This window comes from Aplidium turbinatum, chromosome 14, assembly GCF_918807975.1.
Source record: "Aplidium turbinatum chromosome 14, kaAplTurb1.1, whole genome shotgun sequence".
Lineage (NCBI taxonomy): Eukaryota > Metazoa > Chordata > Ascidiacea > Aplousobranchia > Polyclinidae > Aplidium > Aplidium turbinatum.
Window position 1 is genome coordinate 19,252,790 of NC_137485.1, and position 26,596 is coordinate 19,279,385.

At 36.8% G+C, this 26,596-nt stretch overlaps 1 protein-coding gene across 1 annotated transcript; it reads left to right on the plus strand.

Annotated features, from left to right (window-relative positions):
• LOC145782966 (uncharacterized) lies at positions 1–26,243 on the plus strand. The gene is made up of 7 exons (XM_082594724.1): positions 1–3,769; positions 7,285–7,755; positions 14,949–15,061; positions 16,355–16,462; positions 18,365–18,427; positions 24,633–24,803; positions 25,507–26,243. The coding sequence occupies exons 1-7, from the start codon at positions 1–3 to the stop codon at positions 25,711–25,713; spliced, it is 4,902 nt and encodes a 1,633-aa protein (XP_082450850.1). The 3' UTR covers positions 25,714–26,243.
• Positions 26,244–26,596: the final 353 nt, after the last annotated feature.

The window sequence follows — 26,596 nt, forward strand, 5'->3', positions numbered from 1 at the left end:
ATGTATACTATATCTGCATCTAGGGGGCCTCCAGCTTTTGTACAAAGAAAGAAGAACTTTTCAAAAGAACTGGCACATGATAGCGTCGCTGATGCTTCACATAGTCGTGTTAAAAAGAAGGAGTTTATTATTACGCCATTCATACATCATTGCACAACGTTACCGATTCCACAGCATAACGATGAGCACTCTAATGAGGTGCAACCGAATGATTTTTGGGGTCGAAAGGGAGTGATAAAAATGGACACGAGAAATGAAGATAGATGTTCACACATGACTATACCACCTTCTACTATGATGACTTTAGCAATGGAACTCTGCGTTTCCAACAGGGGGAAAGCGTCTAGATTGTTTCGTGAAGGAAGATTAAAATCTCAGAACAGCGACTGTAGTGACATTGGAAGTGACGCTACAGAAGAGTCTAACTTGATTAATATGTGGGTTGTTCCTGAAGCAGACCTCTTATCAGGAAAAAATACTCCCAGTACCGCATCTCATCTGAAACCCAGTTTAGTAAACGCAGATTTCGTGATCCATCGGACGTCTGCTCCCAACACTCCATCGCCAAAAATTCCTTCATGGGAAACCAAGCTCGAGAAAGAAGATGTCGCTTTTTTAGAAAGCCTCACAGCAGCGGATTTAGTTGGCTCGTCTGATCACGTGATATCATATGACGATCTTGACGTTCATCTTGACGTTTCATTAGATGCGTTAGCTGAGAACGTAACCACAGAAAACAAGAAAAAGTCTACAAAAATTGATAAGGCTCTAAACAAAATTACTTCTCAATCAAGTTCTCCCAAAGGTCAAAATTTTGAAAGCAAATTTGAAAGATTAATTACAAAGGAAGCAAAAGAAAATCTAGAAATAGAATCGACGCCCCAGAGCACTGGTGCTGATAAAAGCAGTACTGAAAAAATCAATAAGTTGAGGCCAGGTCATATTGATTGCTTAGCTTGTTGCAAAGACTTTGAAAGAAACAAAGAATGTTTCATGGAGAAGGCTATCAAAACCGAAGCCACACATGACTTACCTTCAGTGGAATATCATGAACCGAACTTGACCGCTCCATCTGATATAAACTATGATGATCCGAACAATTTAAATCATCCGCAGAAACCTTCATGCATCTCAATGTCACCTGAGGTCGACGTGTCATTAAACGCTCAACAAATCAAAGCCATGCAACCTGTATGTGACAACGCGGATAACACCTATAAAGAAATCGATAACAAATATAATGAACCATTGCTGTCCACCACCATCAGCTGTAGGAGTGGACATAAGCCACTGACTGAACGTAAGAAGACATTAAAGGTAGCAATTAATAATAATTCAGCATTGAACGATGGTGATGAACAGCCAAAGATTTTCTGTGTCAGCAACAGTTTAAAACCGGATGACGCAAGTTCAAAAGTTTCATTTCTTAGCCAACAGCATCATAACACAACAGATAACAGCGATAATGTTGAAGGTAGTCCCACAGAAAATATAAAAGATTTTGATTTTGCAAAGAAAGATTTGTCTCATTGCACAAAAGCAGACAAAAAGGTTTTGGAAATTGAAGCAACCAGCAAAAACCAGAGTTCAACTGAGGCATCACAGGAGCCTAATTTTGCTGAAATTGAAGTCGTTCATTCAGAAACACGTGGTTTTGAAGGATATGATCTGTCTTTGGCCGCCGCCCGGTCTCTATCGTCATCATCTCTAGTATCGTTGTCTTCTTTGGATTCCATGTCGTCTGCATCCATCCAACTGTCGTCGTATGCTTCTGGTAAAACGAGCGCTGCTTCATGTTTTAGTCTGACGTCAGATTTGCAAGAGCATAACTCAAAGTGTCAAGGGAGTTTTCCAATTAAGAATTCTTCATTTATCGAACGGAGAGAGAGACGGCATTCAAACAATGATTTAACAAAGTTCTCGACCTCATTCTCTGTTGTCACGAGCACGGAAGACGTAACCAATCAGCATCAAAGATATATTAATAGCAATTGCTCAACTAAACTTAATAAACACAAAGTACTGCAACTTACAGCTAGATCGAAAGGCGAGGTGGAGCCAGACTCCATCAGAAAGCCATTTGGTAGCGTGGAGTCTCAGAACAAGTTAAGGGAGTGTACGCGACGTTGCTATTCTTCTTTAGAACTTCGAAGACCAAGATCCGTGAGTCCATCGAGGAAAGTCATTTGTCAATACACTTCTCACAGTCCAATTTTACACAAAAAAGACGACAGGAAATCCCCATCAGGGTTGATAATCTCTCAAGCAGTGTTTCAAGACGAAAAAGATAGTACAGTGGCTACACCAATACTTCGTTTGAAAAATAAAAACCGGATTTGTACCAAGTGTAAAAATAAGATGATGCTTTGTTGTTGCTCGTCAAAACGCCGAAACCCGTCTAAAAGCTGTCGCAGAGAAAGTAAAGATAGGATTTGTAATGTGGGTGACTATTCAAGGATAGACAAGTATGTTGTAGTGTCCTCGAGGTCAAAAGTTGACGATCTAAACAATTTAACAGAAAGTGGCAAAGCAGTTTCTCAGATCGCCCAAGAATCTAAACCACCTCCATCTGCTGCAAGATCAGTGGACAAAACTGCTACATTAACTAGTGATAAATTTGCAACAAAACAAAATCACATTTCACCAAATAAAAACCTCCCTAAATCTTCTCAAAACCAAGTCAAAGTAATTGTAGAACCTGAAGTTACAACTACTGCAACCCGCTCTAAGGAAAAGTGTAGAATTACACTTCCATCACTAAAACAACCACCAAACAATGGAAACACGAGTTATAGTTGCTCGAACACATCGGAAAACAAAACAGTGAACAACAGGCTGCCTCATAACAAGCTGTTCAGTTCAAGTACGATGGCGAACTCGTTAGTCGATGAATTGAATAGAGAACCATCGAGTAACAGAACTGTGAGCTCAGTTGAGGAAGCAACAGTGATTGCAAAATCAATCACTGGTGAATATGGAGAGTTTGGTAAGGATAATTTCCAACAGGAATTCAAAAGCAAAATAATAATTGTTAACCCTAACCCTCGGGTAAACGTCTTCAATGGCTCACACATTGCCCTCAAACAGATAAGCACGGATAGCAACACTTCCAGTGCGCACTTCAATAGCAGAAATAACGATGATAAGGCACCACTACTCGAAGAGGCTGTTCGAAAAGATAACGCCCAACTTTGTATGGCAGTACCGCTACATAAAGACTCTATGATAACAAACCAACAAACAAAAGCACCAACTGCGAACCACAGTACTGATTCAGTAGTAATTGATAAAAGGTTTGGAACAGGCAACATGGCTTATCTATCTCAAGGCCTGTTAAGCCAAAACAGATCGTTAGCGAAGCTCGAAAACTCTTCACCACCCTCTTCAACGTTGGTGAAGCTAATAAAGTCAGGGCCTTCGCTGCAGGGTCACTCACAAGTCGTTGTGAGGCAACAATCAATTGAATCAGATCGGGTGAAAGACAAGCGTGCACAAAAACTCAGTAAAGAAAAGCAAATCAGAAAAGAAACTTGCCAAAATAGCTCACCATTACTCAACGAAAGCGTTGTTACAGAACCGCAGATGACGAAAATGAACTGCACAACTCAGACCTGCAAAAATTCTGAAGTTTTTATTTCCACAAAAAGCAAAAACGGCAGCAGAATTGGTTGTCAAAACACCACCAATCAAAACAGTTCTGACCACTCCAACAAGGCAATGAAGTACCCCTCACAGAATGATCAAGCTATAATTCCACAACAAAAGCAAGGTAAGCTCTTTTAACCAGAATGATGATCGATGGCACTCGTCACTATTTTTGTCATTCTCTTGTAGTTTTCCAGCTTTAGTCTTGAGATAAGATTTACCAAGTTTTATATGTTAGTGTCCTAGGTTTACAGCCGCACATGGATCGTATAAAAAACGTGCTTGAAAAGGCACGTTGTGCACTTGTGCAGCCTACTTGTGGCATTTTCAACATAACGCGATGATATTGCACCTTGATAAAAGCAATTCACCGTGGAAAATGCAAGACTTTATTTCAGTAGTTACTGCGTAAGTAGGTTTACAATAGTGGTTACTGCGCGTATAGGCTACATAACACACCTGATCTGTGTTCTATGTAACTTCTTTGAAGGTTTAATTTTAAAACAAGAATGTTTTGAACACTCACAACCCTTTATATTATAAAGTGGTTCTCAACCGGGGGTCCGCAGACTCCAAGGAGTCCGTGAAGCGATTTCAGGGGGTCTGTGAAAGTTTTTGAGTTTGCTGCATGATTGATAAGTTGCAAATATTTAAAAATTGATTGTGCATTATTTGTATAGCCTATTACTGTGATTTTCAAACTATGCGTCGCAACTCACTGGTGCGTCGTTTGAAATTTCAAAGTACCTCGCACAAGGGTTTGATTTCCTGACCAAAGAAATCAAATAAATGACTTAAATCTTTTACCAAGGTTATGTTGGCTATGTTCTACTTTATTCTTTTGAGACAGCGAATTGTCAATCAATGCTTAACTTAGTAATGCAAACGTTAGTCAGCAGTCTATCAGCGCTCACAGTTTAGCCATGATAGTGATGACAACAAAATAGAGATTACAAATGAAAAAAGGGAAAAATTATTTGTAACGGTCGCAAAAATTCTATTAATTTTTGATAAAATGTTTAGAAAAAGATTAAATCAGCATATAGATTTTTTTTATAGATTACTGATTTTTGATCATGTGTGCCAACATATAGGCTAGCTCAGTGGTTCCCAACCGGGGGGGAATTCCCCACTAGGGGGGAATTTTGCAATTTTCAGGGGGGAATTTGGTTTTAGGATTGTAAAGCTTTTTAAGTCTATTAAGTTGGCCTAGACCAGAGCTTTAAAGTGTTAAGGAGGAGCCTTTAACTCCCGATTATTTAAGCAACTGTGCACTGACATGGATGCAAACCATCACGTAGGCTTACTTCTTTTTTCATGCAAATACTTGATGGCTTTCAAGAGGAAACGTAACCAAGCGAGTGTTTGAGCTCAGAGAGGAGCTTTATTTATTTTTTGACTTTGAATTAAAATTGGAATTTGTTTCGTTGCTGAATGATTACAGATGGATTAGATTCCTTGCTTATTTGGTTGATATGTTTGGTCCATGGAATAAACTGAATCTGAAAATGCAAGGGAAAAGCACTAATATAGGCTACGCCGTTACGGTATATATTCAATCGCCATCTCCGTTTGAAACAGATTGCGCACCAACAAGAGTTATCTGTATCCATGCGCCACTGACATATTGATACCATGTGAATTTACAAACTGTATTGCTTTTATGCTGGCTCAAGGCAGGTTGGAAGAGAGTGATTGATTTATGTCACTGTCATTAGGAGATTGTCTTAAGGTAGCCTACTAGAAGGCTCTGCTTTCCTGATCGCGGTGGGACTACGTTTTGTCTGGCCTTTACCTTTCGAACAGTCTGGCTTGGGTGACCCTTCCAGGAGCAGATGCCAGTACCGCCCAGCATTTAAAGATGCTTTGGAAGCTTTCACTAGCAAGCTTGATGATTGAAAGAGAAAAGTTAGAATGAACAATTAAACATGTCACCATATTTAAAGAATTATCATCGGTGCTGGTTGTTGACGGCAAAGAACAAGTTCTTCCAGAGTTGGAAAAAGAATTGATTTTGCAACATCTCACAGCATTAGAACTAGAATTCATTCGATAGTTATGACGAAGTTTGATTTAATACGAAATTCATTTACATTGTTGAAGGAAAAAACTTCCCGATAAATTGCAGAATGAATTTTTAGAACTCAAAACGGATGCTTGCACAAGAGACTTATTCAGAGAAAAAAATCAATCACTGGATTTTGGCCATGAACGTGTTATTCCTATCCCAAAGTGGCAGAGAAAGCTATTCAAAGTAGCCTATCCTTCCGTTTGCTTCCACTTATCTATGAAAATCAGGTTTTTCAACTCTTGCAGATGATATTTGTGGCGAATGATATTTGTTATGCTCTTCCACCACATTCATGAGTTGTCGAAACAGAAAAATCACAAGCTTCACACAGACTGAATGTCGTTGGTTCCACCTGGTGTCCGATCGAATTTGGCTTTGGATGGTGATGTCATATGTGGCTTTGGAGGCCCAGTTTATGATGGGAAGGACGTGGGAAAAAAATCACATTGTACAGATGGTGGGGGATGTGGTAGTTTTAGATTTTCTTTTCTGTTTCGTTTTTCATGGGCTTTTTGCATCCTGTTTTGTTTCGAAAATTTTCGTGCCTTCGCTAGTTCTTTTTCTCCAGAGTGATCTGTCACTAGCAAGTTGTTCCCATGAATCCAGATCAATGTTTGCATGGTTGAGGGAGACTTTCAGCTGGTCTTTGTATCTCTTTTTTTTTTTTAATAAAATGCTTTTCAGCAACGTTCTTCATTAATTAAATTATTTTAGTATAAAAAGGAATATTACAGGCTTAAAAGCTTATTACCAGCGAAAGTTTAGTTTATCTTACAAGACTTAGATTAAAATATTAATGTAAACGAGTTTTTAACAAACTAAATTTATAGGGGGGGAATTTGGATTTAAATATTGACTAAAAGGGTCCACCGGATAAAAAAAGTTGGGAACCACTGGGCTAGCTCATAACAATTTCGTCAATGTCATCAATTGACATAAGTGCGTCGCGAGTTCAGCAAATTCTTCTAAGTGTGTCGTTTCGAAACTTATGCAATATTTGATTTCATTAGAAGACGAGATTTACCAAAATTTCAGATACAATTTTTTTAAGGTTTGTGACTGCTTCGAGGCACCAAAAGGGGTTCGCCAACACAAAAAGGTTGAGAACCACTGCTCCATAACCATAATTTGGCCGCGCTGTGGCAGTTAATCTTCCATGAAACCGCTCTCTCATTATTCTTATTTTCTTGTGAAACCTTTTGTCTTGTTGTAACCTGAGTCCACCAAGATGCCTTAAAAGTGATCTAACTGGCAGTACTGGACTTATATTGTAGCCAGGATTTGTAACGCTTCGATGTATGTTCATTATAAGCTCTGAGATTGCCATGTTGACGTCGGTTTAATTTTATAAAGTTGTGTAATTACCAGCTAGCCACTTGAAGATGACAGCCATTGTGTAGCCACTAGCCTTGTAGCCAATGTTGTGGGCTTCCACATAGCTTATTCAAAGACAAATGTGGGAGAATAAAGCGGCACAAATGTTTCCTAATGTAACAAACATCTGAAAGTTTATCATTCTTCCATTATGTGAGCGATATGTTAGCCCAATGTCACATATTTATTTTTAGAGCCACCAAACAAAACTGTCTACTCATCACATGTTTCACTGTCTCTCCAACCGGTTCGAAAAATTTCGAAAGACAAGTTTCCGCGATCGGCAGCTGATGTCATAGTGACGTCATCGGATGTTCAACACGGACCAGCGCAAAACGTGTGTGGAGTAGTCGGCGACAAAAACCGGAGGGAATATCCCAAACGCGTTCACAACTGGTCGTTATCGGTTGACCCATCAAGAGCAACAAGCCCGAATCCTTGCGGCGTCGAAACATCAACACTGCGTTTGCCACCAACTGGACACAAAGCGAACAGCACACCAGCACGCCCACTGGCGGCTTCACCAACTTGCCAAACAAACAGAATCGTAATGCAAAGACGAGGATCACCGAGCAGTACTTACAATCAAATTAACGAAGATTATGAAATTGGAATATGTGATGATGGTACGAGAATAGTTTATTCCCCGACATACGGAAAAGAAGGTAAGCGCTCACAAACGCAGTATCCTTATTTGCTTCCATACAACTAGCACAAGTGAGGCTTTTGCTTTTGTATACCCTTTACATTCTATTGCTTTTCGAACTTCAACGTCTTATGTAGTACTTTATCATACTATTAAAACACAAGAATTTTGAAAACAAAACTTTTCCGTTAGTTCTTCCTACCAGCTAAATAGAAGTAGTGTTGTGTTGCTATGTTGAAATTCAAAATGAACGCATTTTTTTATTAGCGGTGACTAAATGACTTTGATATAGCAAGTAGCTTTTGAATGGGGCGTCACTGTACCTCGGTGCGTTGTTTATATGTCGCAAGGGGCAAGGAAGTGTCTGCTAGATTCTTGTGTTGCGTTGCTATAGTTTTCTAATTGCTTCTAGTTCTAAATAAGGCTCCACCCAAATCGCAACTGAAGGTAAAACCAAGAGGGCAGGGCTCGGTATCCCTGGGTTAACAAAAACATTCAACAATCAATCTATTAGTTTATAACAGGTTATGTGGATTGATAGTATTGTACACCTTGCAGTGATGCGACCATAGTTTTAAGCACAATATCCACTTTTTGTATTTATTGAGTTCTTGAGTATTAAGGATAGGGAATCTTCTGACTAAGAAGCAGCAGGCGATTCTCCATCAAATATCAATTCAGTATTTTATTATTAAAAATGCATGGAGAATCAGCAGAGCCCTATTTATGGCATATGCATTTCGCTTTACAACTGTAAAGCATCATTAGTGCCTTATTTAAATAATTGTAGAGCGAAATGCATATGCCATAAATAGGGCTCTGCTGATTCTCCATGCATTTTTAATAATAAAATATCTACTTCGTTTCGACGAGCTCAAGTTGGTGGCTGAAGTTAACTGCAGAGCACTGTAATTTTGACAGATTTAGCAGCATCATTATTATTCTAATGTTTTTTAAGATTTGTTCACTGCTTCCCAATTTAGCCTAGCTGGCTTGCCGATTGCTTTAAAGTCGTTAATCGCTTGAAAATAGATGTCATCAAAAGAACGTCATATCCATTTACTTTCTTTCGAATACGCCGTGTTACAAAGGCAAGCCAACGCATCACGTTTAATTCGTAAATCTTTCATCCCGCCCGACTTTTAACTTATTGGTAGGCCTAATAGGCCTAATTGATTTAATCGCTTGATCAATCCTTCAAAATTTTTTTTGATGGTTGACACAATATTTTATAGCACATTTCGTTTATTAGCAATATCGGATTTCTCAACTTATCCTCTAATTTTAAATCAAAAGCTTCTACTTCCTCTACAAGGCCAAAATCAACATTTTGGGGGAAGCAAGGTTAGGTCTATTGTGTGCAACACAATCAACAAAAGAGTCGTCTTTTCGCAACTTCTTTGATAACAATTTGTCGTTTAAGCGGATTTGTTTTGCGCATAAATTGCTTTATCATGACATCCTCGCTGTGTGTTGTGGCTGCTACTTTGTGAGGACCATTGGTAAGTTCCAGAGCGGATGAATATAATTTGACGCGACTTCTGAAAGTCGTATAGTAAATTAGTTATTTGTCTGTTATAAAACTTAAACATGTTTTAACGGAGTGAAAAGCAAAGACCAGTTTCATCCTTTATGTATTTTTGAAGAAAACTTATCGCGTTTTAAGTTTTATGGAAATGGCAATGTCTCGCTCAGTGCTTGAATTTTAAATGCATGAGCAATGAAGGTCTAGTCAGTTGCCGATCTGGTGTATTTTAGTCAAGCCAAACCTCAGGGTTCACAGTTTTTTTAGTCTGAAAGAATCAAGCTAAATAGCCGTCGCTGGGTCAAAAGTTCGTGACGCGATAGTTATGATGACTGTCTCGACCTAATTAAAAACTCCAGTCACAAAATGTGTAGTAGTTTTACACGTTTCCGATTGAAATCTATGTTCTAACCGCTCAAGCGCTATGCGACGGAATATAGAAATAATACGTAAAAAAAAAAAAATTCTACAGCGTGCGAGTTTGAGAATACAACATTTAATAAAGTAGTTTAATAGCTCGGCGTAACATTGTTCATCCGAGCCCTACCACCTACTACGCCAAATTTGCACTCTATAGTTATCTATCTATAATTAGTTTGTGTTTGTTTGAGGAGAGATGGATGTGGAACCAACGAGACAGCATTTTGTCTTTCAAAAATGCGAATAATTATTTATATTTCTAACTTTTAACCCAGGGGTATAGTATTCTTATCTGTCTCCGCGTAAAAGATCAGCAGCAAAAAGAATAAATTCTCAGTAAAATAATAAGTTGGTTAAATTGAATTCATTGAATCAATGATATTTGCTTCTTGTCAGTTGTAGAAAGCGAATGTAGTTTTAGAAATTTACAGTTATAAAATGCCAAAGTTTAGGCGTCAAAATACGTTATCGTAACGTAAAAGGTGATGCTTTCCTCGGTAAGATACCGGTATCACGATCTCTTTTGCCACGAATTCACGTAGCAAATATCTGAGGTGTAAACACAATTCATGGAACCTTTGTTTTCGAAGGAAATTGGTTTATTAATAGATGCTGACTATTTCTACATTATTGTGTCATTGCATCTACAGTCAGCAAACAATAGTTGCCGTTTTTATATCGTTTCAACGTTACTATAACATGAAGTGATGTAAATGTGACAACTTTGGTAAATTTAATTTGGAAATAAGGAAGAAGCGCTGATGCAAATACATTAAATTGAATACATTTGATGTATAAGAGTGCAATTGCATTGAAAACATTAACAAGACTTAAGAGCTCTCCGTTTTTGAGTAACGGTAGCAAAAACAAACGACTTCTGTATATTCTCGTCACGGTTGCCGTTAGTGACTTAACTCAGTTTGACGAGTTAAAATCATAACATGTAAATTTTTCAACAGAACACTTCCACACATCGGTATACACGTACCGCAAGAGAGCGTACATTGTTTCGAAACAGTTTAAAGCGAAATGCAGTGGGAGAGATTCCAAGAAAATGCATGGCTCTCATGTAGGGCTGACCGCATAACAAGATCAAGCTAACATTACACTACTTTATCGTGTGATAAGTGATAACCTACATGAAAAAATCTGTTCATGAAAAACCGACTAAATTAGACATTTCGTCGGTTCGATAGAGTGAAACAAGTAGAGAACAAAATGCAGAAACTGAACTCATGGTGAAGCAAACGTTTCGCAAACAATGTTATTAATGTTGCCTGATAAACTTTACTTTAATGTTTGAAGTCCTTTGTATTGCTTCTTTGAATCTTTGTAACTTATATAATAAATTTTGTATTTTGTGAACATCTTTGTTTGCACTGCAAACGCTTCCACATTTTTATAAAAACTAAAAAACGCCAACGAGTATGAAGCCATTTCTAAGCTATTTGTTGCAAAATCAACTTGCTGTTGCAGTCAGGTTGATTTTACTTACATCAAATAGATCTCTAACGACGTCAAATCGACATCAAAGTGATATGGACACGTGATGCTCTTGAAGCTCATGCATTGACTCGCACTTGCAAGTTTGAAAGCTGGTAAGGTGCTTAGGCCTGATGAGAGCAGCTGCTGTCAGTTTGTGCAGTCGCTAATGCGTGCTGATGTGGCATGTTTGTGCCACTTGAATATTTATGGTTATTTATGACCAGACGCAGAAGAGATGTTCAGTGAAATATCTTTTAACTCTAATAAATATTTGACAGAGTACTGCTTTTAAAAGAAAAAAAAAGTTTGTATTGGTCAATAATATTTTAGTGTGTGTTTTGAAAGGCGAGAGGATAGCGGTATTGCATAAAATAATGGCAGTTAGACAATAGCTCGAGTAAATTGTAATGAAGTAAATTTCAGTGCCTTTCACACAGGATTTGTGCCAAGCATCATTTTTGGTCCCAGTTTATGTTTTTAAATTCCAATAACTGACGGTGACTTCAAAATGTTAAATTATAAAATCGTTTTGTTGTTTCTGGAAGTTTTGCAGCAGACAATTGGGTAGCTAGTATCAATATAGTTTGACTTATAAGGACCACAATTTCCTATACATCTATACTACCGAGAAATAACATAAACATTTCTGTCGACAGTCTTCTCGGACTTCAACTTTCCCAGAAAATCATTTATGAAAATGTTGATGAAACAAAAAACCTTTCGAAAATTCTTCGAAACAAAATTTTGTTCTGACGTACATCTTTGTATTGATTTTGTTTCTTACTAAGTTTTTGTTTATAATTTTGTTTTGCTCAAATAAGATTCGGTCTGATCATTTGTATTGCATTGCATTTATTTTCACTTTGCATTAATCGAGGTATTTATAATTTGTTCAGATTGTTCTCATATATTGTTACATCCAGGAATGTTTTGTTGACCAATTTCACGTTTTTGTTGTAACGTTTTTGACAATGGCTCAATAAAGGTACAATTGCTTTTTTACAGAAAGTCACTCAAAACTTTTTAGACTTGAGGTTGATATCTTTTGTCTTTATAAAAATATTTTGTCGATGTTTGCAGGAATGTTTTTTTAAGCTATGGACATACAGTGTAGTCTACAGTATGTATGATTGTTTCATAGATAGTCCAGAATAATATTGACATATTTGGGGAATTTTTGTTCATCTTTTGATGTTTTTAAGTTTCTTGAAATGCGATGAATGTTAACTTTCCCAAGTTAAAAAGCTGTTTCTTATCATACAATATTATAACATTGCAGTCAACTCGCTTCTACCTTTGCCAACTCTGTTGAAACATTACCAACTTTTCGGTTATTCTCAATTCACGTAAAAAGCACTCCCGGGCAAATAACCAACGACTTTTTGCATCGTAACTGCAAGATTTTTAAGTCATTGATCTGTCCACAAGTATTTATTATTGCATCTAGTATTCGCAATAACTGTTTTCACAAGATTTGCATGGGATTGTCACGGAGTTCGGAATGTCAAGCTTTTTAATGGAAAGGTTCGTTGATGGTGAATCCGATATGACATTTCAAGTATTATGAGCAGAATTACTTTATTGTTGAACATGATCTCTTTTACTTCTAAAAAACTGAAAAAAAGAACAGAATTCGGTATTTCCTTTGGTAACTTGTAACTGTAGTTGCAAATGATTAGGAGCCTGTTGAAATAACGTCAGTTGCTGCAAGTTAACGTCAGTTGCGTCAAGTTAACGTCAGTTGCTGCAAGTTAACGTCAGCTGCGTCAACACTCGATATACTTTTGATGAATTGTTTTTATTGGTTTGACAACAGATAACATTGATACGATGCAAAAGTGGCATATTTGTAGCAAAGTATCTCTAAACATGACGACGGGTTAACCATCACTTTATTATGGCCTACAAAGTGATTTAACCTCATGAAGGACGCGTGAATTCCAAGCGCAGTTAGCCTGGCTTTGCACAGGCTAAAATTAATTTTGTCACCATGGCCTTGAGTAGAATATAAAACTTTATTCCACGTTAGCTAACTGCAGCATTACTAGAAAAGTACATTTCCTGTCCGACGAAGAAATAATACCAAAAGTGATCGTTGCCAAATGCAGAGATTAATTTTGTAACTTGATGTTTTACATTTATGGCTATCATGCAGTCATACCCAGTTTGCTTCTCCTTCCAAGCCGTTCTCAAAACTTCACCTTGGAGAACGTGTTTGTTTATGTCATGTTTTATTGGTGTTTCCATAAGCTGGGTTCGTGCTTTGCCATTCAGGCAGTAGCGACTCCTTCATTTGTTCGATATGTATTAAAAGCATCTGGAAGTAGTTTTTCTGCCTGTTTGAAAGCTGGCTACTTTCCATGAATCTGTGTTGATGAAAAGTAGTATTCAAACATAATGCAGCAGTGCCAAGCTTTGTCTCATTTGAAGTGGAATTAGGATCAGATAAACACTGATTGGTTTCAGGCACGGTTTGAAAACTGGCAATATTTTAAAGTAAAGCACGATGTCATGCAAAGTAAATTAATTTCTGTTGACAGGTTTGCTTTTCCTTTCTCTCTACTTCGTAGTAGAAAAATTTCATCTGGACAAAGTATCGTATATTTTAGTCTGGCAACATTGAGCCGAAGACCTGTCACTAAACAATGTCGTTTTCAGCAAATATTTCATAATCCGCGCGGTTGTCGCTAACGTTATGAGACGCTGAAACAACGGTTGGTGACATACTTTGGTAGCTGCGGTGGCAGAAGCGAGTAATTTTCAGGAAAAGCTTACTTCCGTTGCATGCAGATGTCAACAGCTTTGCTTAGCCAGAATCACTTCAAGCTATTAATCGCCCTACCAACAGCGTTTTCATCAAAAAAATGGTGTAAAGCGTAAAAGACTACAACAGCAAGGGTTTTCTCTTATAGAGCACAATCTCGCCTGACTTTAGGTTGATGTAAGAAAGTGTACTTGTTTTTGCAAACAAGTCTCTCGGAAAACTTCAGAATCTAATTCAGTTCAGATTTGCATGGTTTCTAAAACTATAAAAGTTAATTTCACAAAGCGACAGAAGTATAAATTAAACTGGCGGTAATGTTTTCATTAGTTTTAAATGTTTTTCCAACACGATAATTAATGGAATTGATGTGTGGAGAAACAGGGCATTCTAATTGGACAACAAAGTTGCTTTTTTTCTTACAGTATCAGTGCTGTTTTTGTTTTGGTCAGGTTAAAGTGAGCCGTGTCGTTGAGACATGAGCCCATGACAATACAAGCGAGAGCAGTGTACACAGTATAGTACAGCAGTAAAGCTCTAAATCGAAAATCTGGTGTTCTATATTGTATGCTGAGTTTTTTTGGTACAGTACCACAAACAATTTTTTCGTAAAAACTAAAATACTGCAATGAGCATGGAGTCATTTCTCGATAGCCTACTGTAGTTGAAAGAGTTCTTCGATACTCTATGCTCAGTGTGCATTTAGGTCAGGCACGTACCGATGCTGGTCTTGTGTATTTAACAATCGCTTAAACCCAAGAGGTCTATTGTAATGGCTCTTAATTTATTACCCCAGAAAGTAGGAAATGATAATTTTGATTTATTCTTTACTTATGCTACACTTTAATCAATTTATATTTGCTTGAGGTGTATTAATCTAGTTTTTTGCTTTCCATAAGTTTATTCGCCTTCGAAAGTTTGCTAGATGTAAAAAATGATTATAACTTGGATTGAATATTTAGATTTGCACAGTTGAACGTTTAAGATTAGTTTTGCATGATGAAGCCGCTTATGTTGATAGACGTTCGAGATGATAGAAGGGCAAGCCATGTAGATTGTTTGAGAGAGGCTCCTCCACATACGTTGAAAGATGAGGAGGACTTCAGCGGAGTTGTGGATGAACCGATGATGAAGGTGAGAATTTGATCATAGATTTAAAAATAAAGACCTAACTCGAATGCAAATTTGTGACCAACATATTTTCTGCCATTGTTGTTGAGTAAGGTATAACGTCGTAAAAATTTAAAATTTTAAGCATTTTTCCTCCGACGTCTATTTGAATATCGAGTTTTTTCGTCTTGTGTAGCATTTTTGCATCTTCAATGAATCGAAAGGTTAGACAAACAGAGAAAAGATAAAAAATAGTTTTGCCATAGATACAATCTTTATCACAAGATGTCACAAAATTGCTATTTTCAGCTTAAATAGTTATTAACAAAACTGTTCCAAAAAATCATCCACTAGTTTTGATAACTATAGCACGGTGTCCAAGCACAAAATAGTTTGCTCTCTTTTGGAACTAGAAGCGTTTGCAAACAGAGCAACAAGTTGAACACCTTCTGGCCTACTGTAAGCTATTGTGGCAACGCAACGATTTGTTATGATGTCAGATGTATTCAATCAATCTAAGTGTAAGCATGCCAACGCTTAATGAGAGAAAATCACTTCAAGTATTTTTAAGACCTTTTGTCGTGTTTCCTTCGGTATCAAGATGTTTATGAATGGAAACGAGTTGTATCCGCTAGGCTACGCTAACGAGCACGCAGACGGTTGAGATCTTTGATAAGCAATATTCTGTATTTGCATGCAGTGGATTGGTTTCATAAAATCAAAGAATTACTATACCAGTTAAAAATCAAGCATCAACACCACATTAATTTTACTAATCAGATCTATTTTAGTCACTTATATGTTCATCAAAAACTATTTTTGCTTTACTTTATTATGGCTGTGTCTCGGCAGCAGAGTGTAGCAAGAATTGACAGCAAAATAGAGACTGGTTTTTCCCACAAGGCTGGACTCATCAATATCGCGTCGTAGCCTGCCATTTTCTGCTTAGCTTCTGGTATATAATTCGTGATATTTATTTTAGTTTTTGATGAATGTTTAGAGTTGAGTTGTCAAACGAGACATTTGATGACGAGACGAGGTTAGACTACAGCTTGACTCGTCAACGAGAACTGTTTTCATTCCTTTTTATGTCTTTTTTAATCAATCGATTAATTATGATCAAACAATCCCTTTATCATAAATAATTTCAGATTCGAGTTTTCATTTTCAAGATAATTTTTAAGTCACAAAATTAATTATGATTAAATAATCGCCGTGTGACCTACACTGTATCTTAAAAATAAACCTCGAATCCGAGATGGTGTTTTTCCACTTTTATATTTTTTTGAGTTTTTACTGCAAGAATATGACTTTCAGGTAAAAGAGATACGAGCTAAATACAAAGGAAGAGATTACGAGAATTACGCCAAGCCAAGAAGCATAAGCTCATCTGGCAACACTTCAAGGAAGGGAAGCGAGGATGGGGTGAGTGACGTCACAAAGATGTTACGTAACCAGTTGAAATTTTATTGTAAGCTGCAGAACTATCAATCGAATCATCTTCCCAGTAGCGCTGACAGGGAAGTCCAGGAGCAATTTTATACTTGAGCCCAGAATGGAAAAAGTGGCAAAATCTTGTGAGATTTAAAGCTTGTATAAAATGTTGCTTTGCCAATAAGGCACATAGTTATTTTATTATCCCAAAATATCACTTTCACAATATCATTTTAGATTTTGAGAAAAGTCGTTAACACTCTGTTGAAGTGATCGTTGTGTTTGTGTTGAGCGGTGTAAATTGCAAGTTATTTTTATCATTACGTGAAACGCTTTGACACAATTTCCCATTTCTTTGAGGTCTCGCCAAATTTGTAGGCCTACTTCCTAAAGTTAACATTGCTGGCTTGATAGCAAAACCACTAAGTGGAATGCCAAGCATGCTTGATATCTTTAATTTTGTTACTTACTAAAGATGTTTTGTTTTTGATATTTGCGGTTGACCAAGGTTATTTGGTTGATAGAAGGAAATCCTTATATTTGTAGGTGTGCTATTTGTCTAACAGCTTCCTTTATTGAAAAAGCAGTTTAACGAAAACCTTTTGAAAACTTTATTTTCATCCCATCTGTCTTATTTTCACTCAATTCATTCTTTTCAATTTGTTCTGTCATAAATTAAATAATAAAACATTCAAAAATATTGTACTAGCTACAATGTCATGAAAAATAATTTACCCTTGTCCGCCCCGTTAGCTCAGTGGTTACGCCCCGGCTCAATATCACGCGGCGCAAGTTCGACTCTTGGGGTGTGCGCTTGAGCAACGTATTTCAGGATTGCTCTCCATTCAGCGGCATCTAATGGATGGAATAATTCCCCGGCAACAACACTTCAACAATCGGAAAACTCCACTCTGCCAATCTCGGTAACCGGCCCTGCGTCAAAAGCCTTTACAAGTATGCGAAACTACCAGGAATAACCTATCAAGGCTTTGTCAGTCCGAGGATAAAGATTCAAAACCAACCAACCCTTTAATAAATGGGTGCTAAGTAGTGCGATATAATAAATGCGATAGGGTGCTAAGTACTAAGTAGTCGTAATAAATTGGGTAAATTTTGCAAAGGATTTGACAATTGAAAGAACTGCTTTACATTGGTTTATGCAATGCATATAGAATATAGTGCATAATTGGTGTTTTATAAGTTAGCCAGACTTGTTACAAGTTTGATTTAGATATTACGTTGATTTAAGACTAATCAGCATAAGTTTTATCTTGGAATAATCAATAAGAAATGTGTTTGCTTTTTGTTTTGTCGTTCCCACAACCTACGTGCATGCTGGAAAGTAATCAAGCATTTTCTTCATTTCCACTCCTTTCAAATCGTGATATCTTATATTTAATTGTTTATCTCAGTTTAAGAAATCAAAGAGATCTGTTTACAACTTTCTATAGTGAAACATTAGACAATAAACAAAACACTCCGCCGCCTGGAAAACGGCCAGGATATTAGACTTTGTGACGTCATCTTTCACGTGACAAGATGAAGGTTTTTCTTGGGATCTCAATCCTGGGATTCTGATGTTTCGTTCTCATTAACATTTAACGATGTGATATTAAGACTATACGTTTAAACAATATTTCACAAAGAATTCTATGGCTTCTTGTGAACTGTGTCTCATTTTACTCCTCAATTAGATGGAAAGTGGTCAAATGTAGTACTTCTGACGTCATACACTACTAAAAACAGCTTTTTTGGTCACGCGGAAGAATCTGTGTTGCATGAAAATATGAGTTAAGCTATGCTATAATTTGTCTAAAGACTTGAATCAGAGAAGCACTGGATCACATCATTAACCTGAACAGCATTTTTTGACACCTATAATTTATTTTTCAGACCAGACGCAGTTTCACAGACTACGATCTGCCAATAGAAGACACCAAAGAATCAAAGACCGTGGTAATTACGACTACTTCTGCTTCTAATGTACATTTGCTTGCTAGCCCAGGGCTGAAAGTCTGACGCACACGGCCGTACCAACGTTCAAAAGCCGCGGTCATGTCTAGTGTCTAAGCGGGACATTGAATAACACGTTGAAGTTTTACACGGTTTGCTTGAAGAATCGAAATACATGTAAAGAAATACATTAATTTCAACTGTAGCCTATGAGCAGTCGGAAACGTTTGTGTATAGTAGACGTATGGCAGACTACATTTTACTTTGGGCGGCTTTGACTATCAAATGGATCAATTATGGTCGTGACATGAGATATCATGTTGAATTGAAAGCCTAAGTTTGATAACTAGTCAACCTATTTAACTCAATTTTTGGAGACTTTGAGTAAATGCTAAAATTGTGCAGTATGATGATAAAAGCATCATTTCATATAAAAGTCAATTTGCAAAATAATTAATTTTGTCAAACTAATCCAAACCATATTTTTTAATATATGGTTCATGATACTTTTCTAAACTTTTACCTCTTTTGTCTCAAATACTCTTATTTGTGACATCCATAATTTTAAATTCAAGTCTTCAATGTTAAAAAATGCAAAAAAATAAACAGGGTTACCAAAGGCGCCATATAAAGTTTGCAGACATGAGGGATGACAACACAAATAACATGTTTTTCAAATACGACGAGACTCACTTGAACTCCACAACACTCTGAGTTCATGATGTGCCGTGTGCTAGAATTTGTTATGCGTTCTTTTATCTCCTGGTGATGAAAAATATCTCAATAACGACAAATATTTCCTTTTCTTTATAGAAAACTAGTCAAATCATATGGTTGCGTGACGCTACGACTGTGACGTCATATTAGTAAAACTAAAAAGTGCCATCCCATGAATTCATTTGTTTTCTGCTTCTTCTGTAACACGATATTCGAAAAGCGGTATTACATTTTTGTCACAAACAAAGGTGAAATCATAGTGTGTGACATCCTGGTAAATAGTTGGATACGTCATCAATCGAAACGACATTCATTCAGTCTACGGCGTGGAATATCGTGATATTTGTGATAGACCGATATCCAATCATAAAAAAAACTATCAAGAGATATAAGAAAGATTTGATTTCTTGTTTTAATGTAGATATGACATAATGAATTGTGTGTTGACCTTACTGTACTGTATTCAACAAGATGGTTTACTCCAATAGAATGATTTTCTATTTAAATGAGTATATTTAACTGGAAATGTGAAATTTCTAATATGCCACAGCTGAAAAGTTTTAAAGCTGATAAAAAGAATTCTATTATAATTAGTGCTTTGATAAAAATTCATTTTAAGTTGTTTTGTGCTGTTTGGTTGCAAATTTGCGGGTTGTGGCATGCCACGTGTGTCAAAAAGAATTTGACAGTGATGACTTCACAAGAGTCTTTTCTCACATCTTTGCTTCCTTGAATAAATCCGCTTTCTTTGACCCGAAATTCCAAGTAATTTAACCTTTGAATACATTCAGAATGTTGTTCAGAATGCAAAAAAGGTGGAAAGTGGAGAAAAATTGCACAACATCTCCAAAACAGCCAGAAAAAAACTGAAAAAATGGCACTTGTGTCAATCAAAGACAGTTTATGGAAACTTGTTACAGTACAGTATACAAACAAACAGCATAACAGAACGACCCAATAGGTTAGCGTAGTATGCAGTTATGAATGCGTCAGTGGATTGATGCGTCAGTGAATTGACAACAAAGACGCTTTTACGTAGCTGTTTTATCAATTAGAGCAGTGGTTCTCAACGGGGGCGTTTTGATTTTGCAGGGGGGCGGTATGATTACCTCGGCTTAAGGGGGGGCGTTTTGATTATTAGGGGCATGGCTGCCTAAAGATACGGCCAGATTTGTCACATTTTGAAGAAATTTCCAGATTTGGTCAACTTTGGACGACTGCTGAAATGAAGTTTCTTTTAAATGGTATTTTTTCTCCTTCTTTACTGTTTTCCCCAGATGACACAATAGGTTTTAACATCACCAGATGTTGAAAAACAAAGACAATTTGATTTAGAAGATTTTAGTCAGACTGTTAATTTTTCAATAACAGTCTGATTGAGCGTTTATCAATTTATTTTTTCTCATTTGCATTTCAAAAAATGTCAGTCAAACACTAGCATTAGCGGTATTTAAAATCTGCAAAATGTGACAAATCAGGCGCATCTCCAGGTGGCCATGTTAGGGGGCATTCTAATTTACCGACCAGCGTAACGATTTTGTCGCATCATTGTCTGGATAATCTATAGGCCTACATGCTCGCACGATAGCCAACAATTTCTCTTACACCATCGTCGTATTTGATTGATCAACCGTTTTGTTTACAAACGCTATCAATTTAAAATTTAATTTCAGTAACTGTTCAGTATATCACAAAATCTAGTGAGTTCCATTATGACGTAACCACTACTACCAGTATACTGTTTTCATGCTCGCAAATATATATTAGCTTTTCGTAATTAATCGTTTTTGTTGGGGGGCGGTAAAATTTCGCCAGTTTATAAAGGGGGTGTTGGACCAAAAAGGTTGAGAAACACTGAACTAGAGATACCAATAGCCGAGATCAATTCCTTCAGAAGAATCATGTTTCAAAGAAAATTAGCCTAGCCTACATTTAGTGAACTTATAAGGTAAATTTACGAAAGTTTCAAGGATCGGCTGTACCAGGGATGCAGTTTTATTTCGAGGTTGTAGTTAAAACCTATGTGAATGTCACTAAAATGTGCGTAGACTAATGCAACCATATTGAAAATGTAACCTACCAATCAAAAATTGAAAAAAAAAACAGGCTAGCTAGCAAATCAGTTTTTATATTGGTTCAACGTCTGCGGACGTTGAACCAATATAAAAAAGGACTGATTTTGTTGTCTGGGTGCAAGGCTTAAGATTTGTAGTTATTCATTTCAAGCAGTTTGCGTCATCTAAGAAAACGTTTCAGTTTAGTGCTCTTGTTCTCTAACTGTATGGCAAGTTGACTTCAATAAAAACGTAGGAAATACGTGATTGTTGGTCATTGAAGTGGAATAGATGACGTAAGATCAGTGACGCTTTATGATGACGACCTATGTTTGAATGTCACCCTTGTATAAGCACTTTGTATTGGATTGTATCTAATATTGCTTTCACATATCAGTAAGCAAGGAAGCTGTGCAGTTTTAATACTCACTGTAATGCACAGTGATCACTGATATAAACTCACAATATTTTCAAAAATGAGATCTTTTAAGGTCGTGCAGAAGTAGAACAAAAGCAAAGTCAGCGGTAAAGGTCAACTTCAAAAATATTTTTTATGTCTTGTTTTTGGCGTAAAGATAAAGTATTGGCTGAAAAGGTATGAAATTTATCCTTTAACTTCATCTATAACTTAGGCCTATCTAAATTCGTTTTCAAGAAATTATCGTTCTGTTGTTTTTTGTCTGAATGCATTGTTTGCATCAACGTAAAAGATTTACTTCAAACCGGGCTGTGACAACAAGTAGCTTCTTTTTAATAGCTTTAAATTTTAAAGGATGATAATCTTCACAAAAGCAAAAGCTTTGCGTGGGAAGGTGATACGACAGAGGATAGTGTCACGTGACTTAAAAACTGTTTTTAGTAAACCGAAGAAAAAAATGAACCCACGCTAATCATTTCTCTCCTGTTAATATTCCATTTCTGAATTATTGTTTTACCAGCTCCGTTATCGCGCCAATTAGGCACGCATCGATTTCAGTCAAAGTTGTTTAACCTCAAACAAAGTCAAGTGAATGTGAGAAGTATCTAACACAACACAAGAAGTTTAAAATGACAAACTTAACTGCTTAAACGATCAAGGTCAGATAAAGTAACAAAAGCAGCAAGCAAACTCACATTGAGGGTCACTGAAACCCTTTCCTGTCCTGGAAGAGGTGTTTGGTCGTCAAGTCTTATTAACATTTGCTAGCTTTTAGCATTTTTTAAATTTATTGAATAGAATTTGCGAGAGAGGCTTTAACGTTTTTGCGTGGAAACTGAAGAAGTTAGAAAAAATTTCCAACGTGGGAGGTGGGACAGCTGGAATGTTTTTCCCGTTATAAAAGGTTAGAAAAACGCAAAACTGCTAACTGGCTAAAACAAAACGCGATCACAAGCGTAGGAATGTCCAGTTGACGAGTAGGCCACTCCACTATTGATACAGAGTTCGCCTCAATTATGTCTGATTTCGAAAGCAGTCGGTGTGCAAGAATTGCATTAGAATCGTTTTGAAAGTTTGTTTCCATTTTGAGAGGTGGAACACTTACAACAAAAGCTTGTGGTTATTTAGGTTTGCCACAAAACTGAGGCTAATAAAATGTAATTCTATAAATAAAAGCTAAAGTGTTTTTCTTGAAGTTAACACCCATTCAAGAAAAATTGTAAAATCATTAAACTGGGAATATGTGCATGGTGAGCACTTTAAAAAACAAATCGTTCGGTTATAGACAAATTGTTCGTAAAACAATTGTTCTTAAACTGTTTTTCGTAAAATGAAATCCGTAAAGCATTTCTTCGTATACATTAAATTTTAACTGCATGCACGAAAAAATGCTTTAGGAAGAATTGTTTTACGAAGAATTAATGTTACGAACAATTGTTTTACGAACAATTGCTTACGAACAATTTGTCGGACACCAATCGTTCTATGATATCTTATAAACATCTTCAGTGGTATGGAACGATGGGTGTTCAATTCAAGCTTGCTCTTAAATGTTAATCACTTGTTGTGCAAGATACTGTAAGCTTCATCTCAAAAACAGTTGCCAGCGTATCGTTTTGGAGTCACTGGTTTGCTCCAATTAGACCCAGTTGCTTGAAAAGTTTACCTTCCTGTTTGTTGCCGCATTGTTTACTTGATAAAAATACGACTTATGTCATTTTCTCAAGATAATAGAAAACAAGGTGATGATGTAAAGCTAAAATAACAGGTATTAGGCGTACTGCTTTACCGCATAAAAATCCAAGCGTATAATTTGATATTTCAAGCTAATGGCGTCATAGCACGCAATAATTTTACATTATCTGAAACTTGTTTGCAGTAGTTCGATATAAAAAACGCCAATAAACAAGCGAATGTCAAACAATGCTGGTCACTTTGGGTTCACAAGGCTGAACATGCAATGACTATGTGAGAACCAAGATTGATAAACAGTAGAAAAAAAAATTTTTTTGTAGCACCCAATCAATTTGTTGTCACATCAAAATATTGTCCGTGCTTAGACTTGCGGTTTGCTGGGTTTAGAGCTGTCCGTGGTTAACCCTGCCTCGCTTTTAGTTTTATAAAAATAGATGCTCCTGCTAACGCTTCCGCATCAGTTAAAAGCGCTGCAATTGATTTTAAAGCTTGTTTAAACCTGGTTTGCACAGAGATAATGTTGCTAAATTATGTAGGAAACATGAGAGCAACAGATCTCACTTTTCGTGGAAACTTCTAAAACTGTGCGTTTAATTGTAATAGGCTCATATTGAATACATCTCGAAAGAAATTGCGGTGGTACCCAAACATAAGGAGTTGATTTAATTTGTAAAGTAGCCTAATTGATAGTAACTTTCTTTTTTGTTTCCTTTTTGAAGAAAAACGTTCGAGTTGAGCAGATATAAAGGCATCGTCCATAGATATCTCAACCATTCTTTAATTGCTGCTATTGAGGTAGTGAGCGCTCGAATGGAGCCACACAGGTCATGATTGTTTGATGATGAGACAGTTGGCATTACAGTATTTTTGCATGTCAGTGAGAGGAGGCTGACTAAAATACTATTTAAATATCCACGTTAACGTTCTTGTCAAATAAAGCAAGAAATTTAATCGGCTTTTCAGGACAAATTGATTTTGACGCGTAGTGCGGCCTAAACCTTGAAACCAAAAACATTCACGGGATATTGAACAAGAGCTATTCCTTGGCCTAATTTTGCCAAGTTTTGATTCGCTTGTCGTTATTTAAAAGAGATCAATGAACAGAATAAGCACATTAATCAAAAGATATGATTATTGCTTAAAATTACTGTAAAGATAACCTGTAAATGCATCATTTTAACGAAATTATTGCATCACGAAACATGTTTTTTTAACAGATTCTTAGCTATTGTGTAACTTAGAAGTTTTTTATCAGCTGCTGGTACTTTGCGCAATGACGAGTGTAGCGTCTAACTCTAATCACTTGATTCACCAACCTAACCAGGTCGCCCGACAAGTTATGGACTTGTTCAAAGGAGCACTTGATGTGGAGAACGAATTGACTGTGTTTGAAGAAGAAACAAGGAGAATTGAAATGTCACAAAACCAGCAAAGAATAACTCCAGTCAAGCGGAATGGACCAGTGATCACCATCATTGAAAGAACGCGCCAAGAAGTAAGAGAATTTAAACATTCACCAGCGATAGTAGGGGATATGTATATCGCTCCGGTAGACCACCAGTAGCCTAAGTGCTTCCAAATTTGAAATTGTTCGTATTTTAAACTGAAATTTCAAAAAGTAGTTTTTCTGACAGCAGCCCCTGTGTGCAATAATATGTCGTTAAAAAGAAAGCAGTGAAAGTTGCATGAAGAAAAGCAACCGCGGTTGCGTTGTAAACGCATTCAAACTTGCAACCACGCATTTCAACCACTCAATGTATTTTCTTTGACGTCATTCCATGATCAGAATACTCCGCATATTTGTGAAGCGTAAGTGTAGGCCGCACTGTTTCAACTGCAGTTGAGCATTTTATTATTTATACATTGTCATCTGTTCGAGAATCTAGACTCCAATGATTTGTCTGTGGTTTTTACAGAATATTATCAAACTGAATCAGATAACGCATAAATCAAGGCTTATATTTTATTAAAAATAACAGTTAACTTATTAAGCGTAATGTTAAGACCATGTTGAAACCAAGTATACGTCATATAAAAACGTCTTGGAAAAATAGCGCATGTTTGTTTTATTTTACTAACCAAATTATATTCCTGATATGGATGGTCAGTGTTAAAAACCACCTGACCTAAATTTCATTGTACATGCGTGTAATCCAATCGCATTGTTATATTTTCAAATGAAACATTTCTGTTTGCAGGAACCGGAACGGGAAACTTTGGTAACCAGAAACAAAAAATCGGAAAAACTTATCAAGGATACCTGGTCGTCCGTTCAATCGGATCAAACGGAAATGAAAAACATTAGAAGGTCCGTAGAAGATATTAAATCGGAAAGCAATGCAGTCGCTTCTTTTGACGAATCGCTCGACCAGTTTTACGACGTTTTCAACGACTTGACGTCATAAATCGCTATTTACCCCCATCAAGCGGATATCTCAGTCACTGCTTATTGAGTGAACAACCAATCTTGTGAAAACAAGCACAGACTATGTTATTGGTCGCGGTTCTGTTGCAACACCGTTTTGTTGTGAAGTAAATGAAAATACTAATGCGACGCCTTCATCAACTTCACGTTACAGTCCCGCTTTCTCTACATCTATTCAGTCAACCTCCCGCAAATATATTCAAATAATATGCGAATGTTAACCGATGTTAACAATTTGGTGATTGGAAACGACGTTGGCCTAGATAGGCTATAAAAGACGCCAATTTTAATTTTGATTTTTGTGAACTTTTGTTCCCGATGGCATAGCTCTTAAATCGCGACGCTATAAAAATAATATATTTTAACTTCGTTTTTATTGCGGCTTTTGTTTGCAAGAACCGCCTGCTTATTTATGTCATTGCTTGAAATGTGCTTTCCATTGTATCTTCGCAATCACAACTGCGCAACTGGACTGTTGGTTTGAAATAAAACTGATCGAAAACCATTGAATTGACATGTAACATCCTAAATGACACATTCTCAGCTTCACCAAAATTATTTCACCAGGAGTACATGAAATCAAGAACCACACCTTGTCAATTGTCATAGCCTATGATATTTTTTCCATTACAATCCCTTTGCAAGCTATACAGGGCCGCTGAGATAAATTTTCACTAGGGGTACGAAGAGTCATTCCGGGCCCCCCTCACTCCGGGCCCCCTTTGTCTTGGGCAAAACGTGTGATGTTTGCTTAGACGTATTGCAAACCGTCATCATAGCCTACAACATTTTACTGCAGAATTGGACATTTGTGCGCAATAATAGTATCAAGCTGCAATAAAACCTGCATATAAAGTTGCAAT